General features: G+C 39.5%; 1 protein-coding gene across 1 annotated transcript in view; it reads right to left on the bottom strand.

The window, feature by feature from the left end:
• plpp4 (phospholipid phosphatase 4) overlaps positions 1-15,376 on the bottom strand; it is a 49,871-nt gene that overhangs the window by 14,418 nt on the left and 20,077 nt on the right. Inside the window, exons 2-3 of the mRNA XM_084948685.1 lie at positions 7,117-7,225; positions 3,061-3,151 (exon numbers count right to left, since the gene is read on the bottom strand). Of these exons, the coding sequence (XP_084804811.1) occupies positions 3,061-3,151; positions 7,117-7,225 (200 nt within the window). The remainder of the gene's footprint in view (positions 1-3,060; positions 3,152-7,116; positions 7,226-15,376) is intronic.

Here is a 15,376-nt window from a genome sequence, read left to right as displayed (position 1 = left end):
TACATCTTTGTCTCTTTTGCAGATGAAGTGGTCATGACAGCTTCATGAAGCAGCAACATTCAGATTTATGCAGCCGGGTGTTAGAATAAGAATGAGGACCTCAAACTGAAGCCGTGGCTATCAACTGGGTCGGCAATGAGTTTGCGAGATGGGGTAAGGAGCTTCAAATAGAGCCACTGCTCTTCCACCAATACAATGAGACACGTGCCTTGCTTTTGAGCATGTCTATTCTATAGATGGACATCTAGCAGGTGAGAAGTTGGCTGAGAAAAGCTTTGAAAAAGACTTAGAAGAGCTGGAAAAGATGGGCAGGGGTAAGCCCTACTGCACACCAACAAAATGTAGGTAAGCAGTAAAAAATAGATGGATCATTTGAATATAATGTCTAAGCTTAGTAACAGTATTAGTACTAAATACAAAGGGTGAGATTGATGTGTTACTTGTTAGATTTGAAAATGTGATAAAAGTGAAGAAAGAATCCTCACAGAAAAACTGACATAAGCGCATCCTTTTCGAGCCTAGTCTGACTGTGAAGCAATTCCTGCTTTATTCAACATCCGTGATGGGGGACAGGAAAACTACAATAGGTTGACAGGTAGGTGTTAAAATGTATGTTCATTTAATTAGCTGTAAAGAAAACCACCGGGACTCATCATTAGTACCCTGACCTCATAGGTTCATCCCAGTAGTCCGCAGTGGAAATGAATCTACTCACCCTAGCACCAAAACACACATGAATTATCTTCCCGAGTGGCTGACAGGAGCACAGATTCAGTATTATTTAACAGCTGGATAATTTGGGCAAACCAGTGCAGATCAAATGAAATCCCAGAATGAGGCACATACCGTCTCGGCAGGGACGTTAAATTGCAGCGTGTTTCCCTCATCCTTTGTCAGATCTCTGTCAGGATGAAACTATTGCTCCACTCCAACTCCCTAACATGTTAGCAAATCCTTTGTGGTGCTTGCTTATGGTCATTAATGCACTAATGATTTTTTTGCTGACCTAAAGCCAAACGTAACGCTGACACAGTTTGACAGTTTGTGTTTTGCGCTTAATGCCCGTTTAACTCCTGCCACACAATAAGCAGATTTCTGCTGATGAAAGTGGTTGCTATAAATATAATGTGCATCTAGTGCGGTGGACTGCCATATGGCACGCATGTATATTCCCACCCTGCAACTCTGTGCTTCCAGTTCGGCCAAAATTCACCTCACATCCACTAATTAATCCTGAAGGGTCCGAGAGGAGCTTGCATGATTAGCCATTTTTTAGCCCACCATGAGGGATCCTAACATATTCATCCCCCTAATATAGTATTCATCCGGCACCAGTCCCTATGCCAAATAGGTCTACTTACATTTGGATTGGGGCTATGCCTCTGCAAACCAAATCTGGTCGCATTCATATGCATATACCCTAGAGTTTGCCCCAATGATTACTCTAGGGCACAGTTTCAGGAAATTAGTAGCCTCATGAATAAAGATAGGACTACGGCCATTACATTAGCAAAGACCCTCTCTTTCAGCTCTTACAGAAAAACAAGGTGATTTGTGGGATTTGACGAAATCACCGATTGTTTAAATCGATTGTCATATCCTTTATATATTGCTACCCTCTAAATCTTCTCTCTTTTTAACAGCACAGGTGTTCAGACATAGAGCCTCGTTTTTTATATAGTACTTCTATAACTAGATGCTGATGCTTTGACACATGAGCGTAAACACAAATGCATTCTTGTACTTTGCTGGAAGATTGATCCCCATACACACAGTAAAAAAACATAAGTAAATAAGAACGTCACTATATGTGTGGTATGGGATCTCACATTCAGATGCTGAGCAATATTATTCATTCTTTGTCACCAAAAACACACATAAAAAATCATTACAGGATCATCTGCCGTTCTCCGAGAGTCGTATATAATATAATCAAACTTCCAAGATGGCATCGTTGTATCCTCACTGAGATAATCACGTAATTAAGCGGCATGACTTTGGGAATGATAAAGGATTATTAGACAACTCTAAAAAGAAAAACAATCCTTTTCACTCCAAAGAAAATGAGGCAAAGAGGCAGTGTGTTAGTAGATTGCACTGTATCAAACATTAAAACCCAGTACATTAGAAAAACTAATTCCCATTGGTACTCGGGAAATCTAACTCGAAACCCACAAATTATGAAAGTTCAATTAAATCTGTCTGAAAATTTGATTTATAGATTCAGAGTTAGAGGACCCTCGGGGACTGCTTGAAACCCCATAAATTAGCAAGAATATGAGGACAGCTACTTTTCTGTGATTTTAGTTTGGCATGAAAAATAAATTGGTCTGTAGGTAAAGCTACTTTTTAACCACAGACCCAGTTGAACAGCTGCTTTCCTTTTCTTTCTCATTAAGTTTTGCTGAAGAATTGGTTCAAAGCTACTTTCAGATATGTGATCATGTAGAAACTTGTCAAAATAATGGGCTTCCTTTTAGTCTTTGTTCTTCGGCGTGATGCTGCTTTCTCGTTCAGCTTTTAGGAGTGCCTCTCTACAGGCAGTAATGGGCCTGTTTAGTTCTACACAACACTGTAATCTCGGGACCGATGCACTGAGCTACGCTCGCTCCCCCCCATTCATCTTTGGGAGAATCTTTAATTGGATTTGTGTTAAACTTTCTTAATGCTGTCTGATGTGCCAAAGCCTCTGCAGGCCTCTGGACCCAGTGGAAAATGGCATATCAGTGCGGAGGAAACGCTCAGATGTTGTCTGATAGAACACACAGCATAAAATTTCAATTGGTAAATACTCGTGGTTGCTGTGATTAAGATCAATTTGTGCAGTACCAGGCAAACACAAAGATCTGCACCATTAAGTAAAACCAGGTCGAACTGTGGAAAGATCAAACAGATTAAAGAAACAGACATTTTTTAATAGTTATTTTACAAGAAATCCAAACCACACAGTATTACACTACATGCAATATAAATGTCAGTTGAAGACTTCTAATGGGCTAGATTGCACTGACAATAATCAGCAACAAATTTGTGACATTTCAAACAAATAACTCCACGAACCTAAACAAGCCTCTTTTATCTCTGTCTTGTCCGTCCTCTGAATTATCTTCACCACAAATATCACTGCCAGTGGAGTAAGGAATGAAATTGCCTGTAAGGAAATAAAGACAGTGACAAATATATGGTTATTACTGTGACATTAGAGATGTACTACAGCACTCTATTAGGTCTTTTTTTTTTTTTTTTGCAGGTTAATTGTGAAATGATTTGTGCCTCTGGGAATGACTCGAGCCCATCTATTATTCAGAGTTAATTTTAACAAGGCAAACTGAGGGGCAAAACAAGCTTCTTTATTGTTCAGTGGTTCTTCGTGCCTGAGCTGAGAGAATTATGCCCTTAGTTTGATATGAGATTGGGGCCCTCTCAGCACCTAGGTAATTATTCATGCCCGAGAATCTATTAATTACTCTCTGGACAAATTCTGCATATTTTCTTTTCCTTAAGCAACAGAGGTAGCAAAAAACAAAGGTAGTGTTTTAGTCCCATTATTATAACGCACATATATTCCTTTCCCTGTGAGTCCTGTTCATTAGTTCAGCTGTGTACATCCTGAGTATGTCTGTGTATCGCCGCCAATTATGATCTCATTTTGCACCTCACTATCCCCTCGAAATAGCTCAAACTTGTAATCACACTTTCATTCACACTCATAAGTGAAGCGAGAGTTGCTCTCTGAATTTCAATTTAAACAAGTCACTGTGTTTTTTTTAACCTTATAACACGGCAGTCGGTTTGGTGCAAAGTGCACACGTCCTACTAAAGCTGAACAACATTATGCAAATGTAATGTACAATAAAAGACAAAGTGTACTCTGGACAATGTAACTTATAACTTTAACATACATGGAATATATTATCGTTGCAAATGCAAATGGAGACATATAAAATTTTCTTACAGCATCTTTATTTTGTACATTTTGGCATATTTAGAGTTAAACACACAATAAATCAGGCAAAGCGCGGAAACCTTGTGATTGAAAAGTTGCTACACTATAGTGCCAAAAGCATTCATGGCCCCTTCCTGTTCCTACATACACAAAGCCCATAAAGACATAGCCTGAAAAGACATAAAGACAAAGTCTAAAAAGACATGGCTGAGCTGGTGTGGAAGAACTTGACTGGCCTGCACACAGTCCAGACCTCAGAATACTTCTGAGGTGCCTGCGAGCCAGGCCTTGTTGTCCAACATGGGCTTCTGGAAGTTCCCATAAACACACTCCTAAACCTCGTTGAAAGCCTACCCAGAAGAGCTTAAGCTCTTATAGCTGCAAAGGATGGGCTAACATCGTGTTAAACCAGTGGTGGGGGAACTCCAGGCCCCAAAGTCAGGTGTTCTGCAGGTTTTAGATGCATCCTTAATCCAACACAGCAGATCTATATGGCTAAATTACCTCCTCAACATGTCTTGAAGTTTTCCAGATGCCTGGTAATGAACTAATGATTTGATTCAGGTGTGTTGACCCAGGGTGATCTCTAAAACCTGTATTAAACCCTATGGATTAAGAATTGGATGTCACTCAAGGCAAACAAGCAAATGATTTTGGCAGTATAGTACATCATGGGCATGCAATGTTTTTGGGTTCCCAGCCAGATCCACCTCTCACGCATGACATTAAAAAAGATCAAGACTGTAATGTCCAAAGTGCTCAGCTGGAGGCTTTTCCATACGTCATTTTAGAATATAAAGATTTTGTTAACTGTTTCTTTTACATTTACTAAGCAACCCTTTTAATAAATTAACAGTAAGCCTATTTAATACTTAACAGACACATATCTTGTTCTTTAACTCCTTATATAACAGCATTTTATCATATTTGTAATAAATTTGTAAACTGCAATGTTTATATTTCTTTACATTTACATGTACTTTTGAGATTTGCCCATCTCCTTAGGGCTTATGCAGGATAGCAACTAATTCATAAAACAATTAATATTACTGCCTGGTATTTGGAGCAAATTTCATTTCATTTCATAGAGAGATTATTACTGTAGATAATGTTTTAGAATACTTTATACCCATATTAACTTCTTCAAGGCTTCATCTGGAAATCATGCATAATCAACTACCGGTATTTGCATAAACAGTGCAAAAATGGGAACAGCTGCAATTTTTGTATTTTACTGATTTGTAAAGCTTTTTTTCCACTTCATGGGCAGCTTTTAATTATTAGATAAATTCTCCACACCTTCAGAGCTGTTGTTAGAACAGTGACACTGAATAACTTGAGTTGTGCATAGTTTCCTAGACGACTGTAGGGTGATGGGAGTGTGGGGTAATTTACAGTCATGTCATGAGTGAAGATCTTTGCACACTGAAGTTGTGATAATCTATAAATTAAACACAAACCAAAAGAGTGATGATGAGCTTTAAATAATCTTGTTCGTGAATGGTGTTTGGCTGGACATTCAGCTCAGCTGTTGAACTGTAAGCGCTTGCTTATGTGAATGTGAGTGTTTTTTCTGCTCGACTGGCGCGTTCTATGACTAATGCATTTTCAAGTGCTTATCACAAATTACCCATCAAATGTTTCACTGATGAGCAATTTAAAGCTCGGCTTTTATTTATTTTCCATTTGAGAAAATCTGCTTCTGCTTTAGCCAGTTTATGTTAAGCACTAACTTTTCTGTCGCAAAAGCTTCTAAACATCATGAAGAGCTGCCAAGATAAGCTCAAGTGGATCAGTTGTTGATGTTTAATGGGCTGTATTCAGGCACTTGGGGTAAAGGTGTTGGGTTTTGCATTGCGTAAGCTGACAGTTGTCTCGAATTGACAGACAGTTAGAACTTACCACCTACTACGCAGCTGTTTCTGCACATAATAATTTGATTGTTGACTGATGTGTGTCAAGCAGCACAGGATGGAGTGGAGCACCAGTCACTCAAACGCTGACATTTCAACAGGTACGCTACATGAGCAATAGGCATCCAAAGGTTTGCCTGCTGAGATGGTTTGATTAAACAGTCAGAACCTTCTAGAAGGTCTTCTAACAAGGAATAATGTAGATAAGCTTGTCCTGCTGTGAACGATTACATACACATGTAACCGATCTGAGAATGCTATGCTAAAATAAATAATTTCTTGATTGCAATATTAAGAAATATCAAAGAGATAATTGTAAATATCTGTAGCTTAAATACCATTTCTGCCACAGGACAGTGTAACAGCATGCAAAGCCTGTTATAAAATAGTAGTGGCCCTGCTCTCTTGCCACGAGATATCTGACTGTTAAAGCTCTAAAAGATAGTTTGATCAATCTTTGGAAACCATTTACTGTATGATGTTGCATGGTAGAATGCAATCACTGTTAAAACTCAGTTTTGAGGACTGAGTCATGAAATATCACCTTTAAATGAAATACCACCTTTAAAAAGCAGGTCTGCTTGACATCTCATTTCCTGAGAGTGCAGATTGTTCAGGTTTTAAGGTTCAACAGATCTTGTTTTATATTTCATTTCACTGCAACTTCAAACACCTTGAGGGACACATAATTCACATTTATACACTCATACATAAATTTATGCATTTATTTATTTTATATAAAGGGCTTAAAGCTGTTTTTGTGTTGTCCTATTTTACTACAATCACTCTTTCAAGTGGTATCATTAGAGGTAGAAAACAATGACTTACTCAGGGATTTGAGCATTGTTGGTTAAGTGTACTGAAGCCAGTGATTGTTGCTGTTAACTGAGGTCAAAATTGGCAGACCCTCCAATCGATGCTGGATAAAAACGTCAGGTTATCTGTTCAGTGCTTCCAGCAAGAGGCAGAGAAAAATTACTTTCCATCCACGCTGCATCGGCTAGAAATTCATCTTAACGGAGGACCACCTACGGCTGTCCAAAACAGATATTTACATTGCTGCGCTAAGCACCACAATTCTTTAAAGCTGTTTTCGTATTTGTTACCAGGATTCAGGCCTCAGCTCGTCAGAAGAAATGCAACCATGTGCAGAAATGATGCAGAAATGGTTAAACATGGAAACAACGCAAAAATTACCAAGTGCTTAGTGCCAAGTCTGACATAAGAGGAATGCATAGTTAAACAGGCAGTACTTACGAACATGACCCTCTTGGGAATGTGGTCTGACTCAACTAGAGGATTCTTGTAGAGCCAAAGCTCCTCTGGTTGAATCACTCTCTCAAAGGGCTCCAGAAACTCTGTAAATCTGTGGCAGAGAATAAATGCACATTGATCAGTAACTAACACTTTATGCACAAGTAATAAAAAAGTACAATTTGAGAGATTGCATAACTTTTTAATATGTGCAAAGTACTTCCAGAAAAAGAAGACCCTGTCGTTCTTCTGCAAAAGTAACCACAACTGAGTCCATGTGAACAGGACGTCTTTACCCAAGATCAACTACTTTGTGGTCTCACGGCAAAGCGTGTAACAGGCACACTGGTCCACCGTGTCCATTTCATGCTTTGCCTCTCCAACACACACTTGTTGAGTGGGAGCAAATTAGCATGCCCTACTTCCTCCAGTCTTCTTGGGCCACCCAGTGATCTGTCAGGCGCGACCTTGTTCTCTGTCATTTCAACAAGGTCTTTTTGTCAATGCACTGTAACACGCTTCAAGCTCCTCGGTTCTGCAATTGAGCTCCAAGAGACCTCAATTAAAAGTGTTTTTTAAACAAGGACTTCAATAAATCCATTCATTCAATTAATGACTTTAAATCGGCAAAAGCAGCAGATGTTTTAATTAAGCTGAATAGATTTTAACCCTCCACCCCCTCAACAAAAAGTTTAATATGATTAAACTTGTAGCAGTTCTTGGATTTAACAGGTCAACCTCCAGATGAACTGATGCAGCATAGAATGAAATACCAAGTGAATAATGTTCTCCTCCACAATGTGGGCCCTTCAGCAAAGCATTTATCTACTCCAATAGACATGCTCATTGTCCAGCGGCAGAAATTGGAGAATATTGTGGATCTCGTTCAGCTCTCCGGCGTGAATTTAACTGTAGAAAGTTAAAAAGGCCATTGGGCTCATGTGTCTTCTGTAAACATTGGCTACATAAGAAGGATAAACAACAAATTTTCTTATTTTCACAGGGAAAACAATTACAGAATTTTAATCTCTCAAGGACACATGCAGCACGTTACACACTGGGCCAAGTCTATTTGCTGGTCGGCTCATAATAATGTCTCCTGATGTTTTTGCAAAGGAGCAGCCTAATCAGTACTTGCTCGTTTTACACCTTGCTGGGCCCGTGCGCATGATTCACTTCAGCGGCATTACATTCACGGTATGTGGTTCACAATATATTATGCTGTGCTAATGACACGCAATATGCTTCATAAATTACTCAATTTTCCCAGCTTGTATTCTCTTTAACTCTGTTGTTCAGGTATCAGTGACTGGAAATATAATTTTACTCCCCGGGGATTAAAAACATAGCAGTACAGACACACAGTCAAGTGAAGAAACCCCCCCCCAACTCACCTTAGATACAGACACAAATGGACGAACTGAACCTCCATTAGGAGCGCACGCGGCGCTCTTGGATCATTAAATACTGCAATGATCTACCTGTCGCTCTGTAAGGCTTATCTTGCATCCAGTCATTACATTGTTAATGAGTTTTAGGCACACGCTCCCTGAAGATAGCGACACATATTTTCTTTCATGGGTCATGTTAGAATGCACAGCATGCACAGATTTGCTCTGGTGTGTAATCACTTCTTTATTTGGGTCCATTAAAGTTTGCTGTTCCACATATAATAATAATAATATTAACCTTATACTAACTTTGCATGCTCCTGCCAAATGCACACATTAGGTTTGTATGGATGTGAAGGCTAAGAGTGGTTTGAGATTTGTAACATATCTTAATACGAACAATTTAGAGTCATGTTTTATTTTATGATTTTAAATTACATATGTGTTATGAATTTAAAGAAAGCAGACGCATATGTATGTATGTTTTTACTGGAACAAGCTCAGTACTGTAGTTGCATCTCTACCTGCAGGTTTTGTAACTCTCACTTTCATTGTGTAACTTCAAAGATCCCATAATGAGATTTTAAGCATTATTATACCAGCAAGTAATAATTTGTTATATGACGTAATGTACTGGAGTAATGGTGTTCTTAGCAGAGAAGGAAGTCACATTTCCTCTGTGTGAGATAGTGCAAGCTTGTCTTTCCAGTGTTTTGTTAGCCAGTCCAATTACTCTTGCACATAAATGTGTGCGAGTCTCCTTCTTTGAATTAGTCACAGACAGGCAGATAGAACTTAAGAAAAACGTAGGCATCAACTTTTAGCTGGACTGCTTAATACTACCTGTCTTGGATGGGCAAAAAAAAAACAAAACTAAAGATTGTTTTTAGTTAATGCAAAGAGGAACAGGGCATTTTAAACCAGGACAAAAAACGATTAATGCATTAAGGCTCATAAAAAATCTTCTTTTGTTTCAGTTAGTTTTTGTTATTATTGCTACAACCCTGCTAGTCACATGACACACTTTTTGGGGAAGATCTCAGGAAGAGGCCCAGAATACTTGCTTTCTGTTTAGCTGCTTTGGTTTGCTGTAACAGGTAACAGACATTGGTGTACACTCTGTCTGCAAACACTGGCTAACTGCTTACTGTGCTAACCCATGAACACATAAAATGCAAACTGGAAACAAAAATTGTTTACCTTCAAAGTAAAACCTTTTGAAACATGTTGGTTGCAACACTAAGACACATATTTTACTTTGTAGGTGAGCAATCTCCAGTTCCAGTTTATGATACACTTTGCAGAGAAGCTGTTGTCTTCCATGCAAACTACACGTCACTCCAGCACTCTGCTAGTGACCAAATCAATGACAAGAAGCTTTTTGGTGCTCCACCCACTTTGCAACCAACTTCACCTGGTGATTTTGGTTCCATACCACTCGCCAACCAGCTGGGGAAAAAAAATGTGTTCCTTGCAACCAGAGGTGGGCGAGGACTGAGGCCTAAAGGAATCTCAATATTGAACCTGTTGATGGTGCTAGAGTGCTCAGACATGAAACTTGGTCTGATTTCCATTTTTATGTTTTCCACTATCACTAATCAGTGTGCCAAATTGCAGAACTTTTAACCATATGCTTTAGGACTATCATAGACAGAAGAAGACAGATGATGAAGAATAGAAGAAGGCGATGGTGAATAAAAACAATATGGATGCTTGTGAAGTTTTGCCACTCGGTCCCCAGTAATAACTTGACTGAGTTGCAGCCGTATTCTGAAAAATCGGACAATGGACGACTCAGTTTTATTATGGCATTGTATTTTCATTGCATTTTTTTTCTCTCTCTTCAGTGGAAATGATTGCTTTCATAAGCTCGAAATCAAATGCCTTTTGGACATGTAATATTCCTCTTTCTTTTGGAGAATTTGTATCAAATCTCTTCTAGCAAATCAATGCTGCCCACACGGGATTTCCTTTGGCTTGAAATTCAGATTGAATTTTTTGCCTCATCTTTTTCTTTTTTTTCCCAAGTGATAAAATTTATTAAAATGTGAAATTACAATGTAGTTTATGTGCACTTTAAGGCTCTAGGCTCCAAAAGTCAAACACAGAATTCATTCTTGTTTCTGAGGATAGAAGTACCTGGAAATTAATTTCACCTTTATTGTAATTTACAGACTGCAGCGAACACATTTACAAGGTGGTGATGGAAGATCTTTTCTGTGTTTGATGAAGGAAGGGCCATGCTGATCGCATCAAGAGACAATGCGGAGAAAAAAAAGTCCTCAGTATGTCCTCCAGGAAAATATTTGCAGGCAAACTCATTCATAAAGTTGTGAAAGAACTGTGGAGAGGGGTGGGCTGCGTCAAAGGTAGAATTGGCACATTGAGATGGTCAAAATGTCTGAAAGGTCTGAATTATGGCCTTTTTATTTATTTATTTCCTGTTAAATGCTCATCTTTATTCTGCTCACTGCAAGAAGATCAAACAGGCACTGCAAATGACCACAGGGCCTGAAGCTATAGGAGGAGACACAGAGAAGAAAGCAGCAGAGGAGCAGTGACAAAAAAGGCCACCACATCAGGAAATGCACCACAAAAAGTTTTCTATAAAAGCAGACTCATCAAGGCTCCGCTGAGCCCACCGACACAATCTCTGGCAAGAATAGACAGCTAAGTGCCCATAAAGAGGAGGCACAGCAAATGCCCTGAACTCAGCACCGCCTGCTGGCTGCCTGGGGAGTACTTCATTTTGTTTTATCAGCTTCTGTTTACCCTCTGTAGGAGCAGTATTGAGCAAAGTGATAAACGTCTCTACAGGGGCCAAAGCATAATAGATTAAGCCAACAACAGACCTCAAGGTGAATTTGTAAAGGTAACTATTGTTGGCAAAGAACCTTTAAGAAAGATTTAATGGAGGCGGTTAGTCTGATTTTTCTGCAAATTGTGCAATTGTATAGGGCCATTTAGGCTGAGTGGAGACAAGGTATGCTACTAATGTCTACATTATTTTTTCTTTTTATAGAGGACAGCACAACTGCCCATTTGCGATGAAATTTGCCTCGTCCCCATTCTTCATCGTTAAAGCTCGGCATTTGGGCCAATTTATCACCACCGGCTCCTATCCATCTCTCCTTGATGCATATCCCAAATCTGATGAGCGCAGCCACAGCTAAAGAAATGAAGCAAAATTATTTCCCAACATCTGCTCTTCCTCTATCCTGCTGAAACAATTGGGAGATTTAGCATACAACAGCAGAAAGAACAATATGAGCTTCTTATTCGAAAGCGCTTGATTTACAATGCACTGTGGGCAGAATCGTGGCCTCGGGAATACATTCTTCTGCTGCGCCACTGTGACAGAAAGTGATTTAGAGAAAAAAAAAGAAATGGAATTGTTCCTTAATTAGTTATGCAGTGAAGCAATAAGGCACACAGAAGAGCCAAATGGCTTACTTGGATAAACTTCAGGCAAGTTTCCATTGTCATTTCTAAAAGAATTGAGACACAGTGTGAAATGTAAATAAAATCATAGTGATTTGCAAATGAATTTAACCCAACATTTAATTGAGAATAATATAAAGACAGCAAAACAAATTTTGAAATTTTTAACTTTTAACTTAGTTGAATGTATGAAAAATGCCAAAGACAACCCATTCTGACAGGTATAACATTGCATTTTTGCACCAAGTTAATTCCCAAAGAGCTATGAGTGGAAACTTTGGCATATCTCTGCATGGTGTGCAGTGTCTCCTTGAAAAATTTGAGGAAACTGCACGAGTGAAAGACAAAAGAAGACGTGGCAGGCCTAAAACACATAATCTCCAGCAGATAAATAGTATCTGAAAGTCTGTGCTTAAGAATTATGAAAGCAAAGTCTTACTCAACAGGTCTGACTGCAATCTAGAGCTCATGAAAAGAAACATTTTCTCAACTACAGCGTTTGGTCTCCTTGGTTGTCAAAGATTGCTGGCATCGGATAAAAAATAACAAAAACGTCTGTTTCAACATTCGATATGTGTCCTTGGATCCTTTAATGTAAGACAGGGTTTAAATAATCTGTAAGTTATTACATTTTTCTAATTAATTTTATACAAAGCTCCAGCTTTTCTGGAATTTGAGTTGCAAGTTTGAAAGTAATCTTCCAGCTAAACATCTATGTGTGTGTTTGTGTGTGTGTGTGAGAGAGAGAGAGAGACTGTGTTTGTATACTAACTTATCACAGATACATCCAACAGAAGCTGAGAATTTTCATCAGTCCTGATTTCATTATATTTGCAAGCAGGGGTTTGCTTACTGTAGCTTGACTAAACTGCCCAGAGCCCTTATTAGACTACAGTCACACAGGTGACTGTCTACAGGTGCTGGAGGCAGCAGAGCAACACTTACACTACACAGCTCACTTTCTGTGGCAGACAGAGTGTGTGACCTTCATCTCTCAAGGGGAAAGGAAAATATCAGGGAGCCTTACAATCTCCATGACACAGAGCTCAAAGCACAGTACAAGTGTCTCGTCTGGTGTTTTAGAGTTAACTCTCAAGCAAGTTCCTTCCTTCCTAAGTGAGGTTAAGCTACTGTCCTCATTTTGCTGTGCTTTGCACTGAAGTTGTTATCAGCTACAATGCAATATGTGATGCAATCCAGGGACACATTCATAAAGATGCAGGCATTTTGTCAGGTCATTCACATTTGATTGCATTTGCACTCTCAGGAGGTGCACATTTGGAAATCAGCTAAGCAACTAAGAGCTAGTTGTGTGTGTAGTGAAGGGACTGAGGTAGGGGAGTGCGGGGCTGACCATCTGCCACATTTGGGACAGAATTCGAAATTACTTTTCCCACCAGAGGTAGGCAATCATTACTGCCCTTCCTCTCGGTCTGATGCCACCACATGCACCCCCCCCCCACCTTATTACTCCAGTCATTTAATCATAGAGGAGGCAGCTATTCAAAAATGAACTTCTGAGATTTACAAGCTATTAGGATCAGAGGTTATGTCAGACCCCACCCTTCACTATTTAGTGAATCTGATTGACTTCTGGTAAACTCCTATTCATTTTCGCTGCACAATATCAAATGCAAATTGAGAATCAGGGCAGTTCAATGAATCTAAATGGTCAGCAGTGAACGTGAAGAGCGGGGGCTTCATTGTGTTTTATCAATAAAAATGTGTACTGATAGAAGAGAGAAAGGGCTATGCAAGGGAGAAATAATAAGTGCTATGGTGGGAGAGAATAGAAGAGAAGAGTCTGCTGGCTTTCTGATCTCTGGCTGAGTTATGTCCCAGTGGTTTGCTGGCACACACGTGGGCTGTTTTGGAATGACTTCCTTCAAGCATGCTGCTCGGATAGATCTCTATATTGCCTGAGCTGACTACAGCACAGTTTAAAAGGAATAACTGAGCAATAATGCACAGACTAGATTTAGAAATGTTAAGAATATGGTTGCAAAAAAATAAACTTTTTGCTTACAGCTTTTTGGTAATTGGAAGACTTTATTAAATTCTTTGGTTCGGTTCAACTCAGGCATAGAAGTGTATCTAATGACTTCTTAAAGTGGGTCAAAAACACTTTCCCCCGTTAGAAATAGAGTGAATGAGTAAGCTGAGAGCTGAATGAGATGAATGGTATGCAGATCTGTGAAATGTGCTGTGGCGATGTTTTAACCTACAAAAGTAGAATTTGTAATGATTGATGGCTGAGAGTCACAGTGGGTGAGCCTGGATTTATCACAAATCCACAACTTACACACACTCAACACTGCTGAAAGGGAAAAGACGAGTATGGGTTTTTGCTTAAGTTACAAATTTTTATTCCACATAGGAGAGGAAAAAAAATCCTGTCTCTGCTATTCCAGCAAAATCAAATCTAACTCCTCTGGCACAGCTGGATTAAAATAAGACAACCCGGTATCTGTAATTTAATATAGCGCTGCTGATGATGGAATTGGATTAGTGCTGGTTCACAGTGGAGAAAGAGCGAAGCTGAACGACAAACTGAGGATACATTCTTGATTTAATTATGCAAATTTTATTTCATTTATTACCGGGGCCTGCAGACCACAGCACAGCAATCCTGTCTTGATACTTAACACATGCTTGTATGTGTACGTGTGTGTGTGTGTGTGTGTGTGTGTGTGTGTGTGTGTGTGTGTGTGTGTGTGTGTGTGTGTGTGTGTGTGTGTGTGTGTGTGAGACTGTTGCTCACTGACCGAAGGCTGGAAGATAATTGCACTCTTTCAAAAGAGAAGTTTAAATCAGGCTAGCAGCGATCTACCTGGCAAAATTCTGTTGGATATAATGACATTTGAGGCTGCATGTTTATTTTTTTACACTGCAAAAAGACCAGACAGCAGGGAAACAAGTGGAAACAGAAGGCATTAAGCTTGGAGGCGAGGCTGTGTGACCGGCTATGGCAGGGGGTTTAAAGGCTGGAGTTTGGAGACAGAATTGAGGCTTGGGAAATCGAGTCTTGAGCTGAGGCAACATTGTGCCTCTGAGCGAAAAAGTTCTTTAACCTTTTCCAGCAAAACAGTCACAGCTTGAGTTTGGATTGGATACACATGACTAAATCATACAACAAAGGTCGTACACCTGCTATGGGGAAAATCACCCTTAATAATATTAATATAGCCATCAGAAGTTCCTATAGAGCCAACTCCATGACTAGCATTAACACTGTCACCTGAATTTCCAAGACATACTAAAAAATTCCAAGTGGCTTCTTTATTTTGCAAGTCTGAATTTGGTGTGGGCAATAAGTGTCACATGCCCTCTCTTTCTGTGTCTGTGCTACTGGTTACAGTCAGGGCTTTGGCCAGACGTGTCGGGAATGCATAGCATCAGTCCTGTCACAGGCAGGGAAGAGAGGAGGGGAG

This window comes from Perissodus microlepis, chromosome 13, assembly GCF_051167445.1.
Source record: "Perissodus microlepis isolate ML-2025 ecotype Zambia chromosome 13, ASM5116744v1, whole genome shotgun sequence".
NCBI lineage: Eukaryota > Metazoa > Chordata > Actinopteri > Cichliformes > Cichlidae > Perissodus > Perissodus microlepis.
Note: the sequence above shows the minus strand (reverse complement) of the source record. Positions and strands in the feature narration are given on the sequence as shown.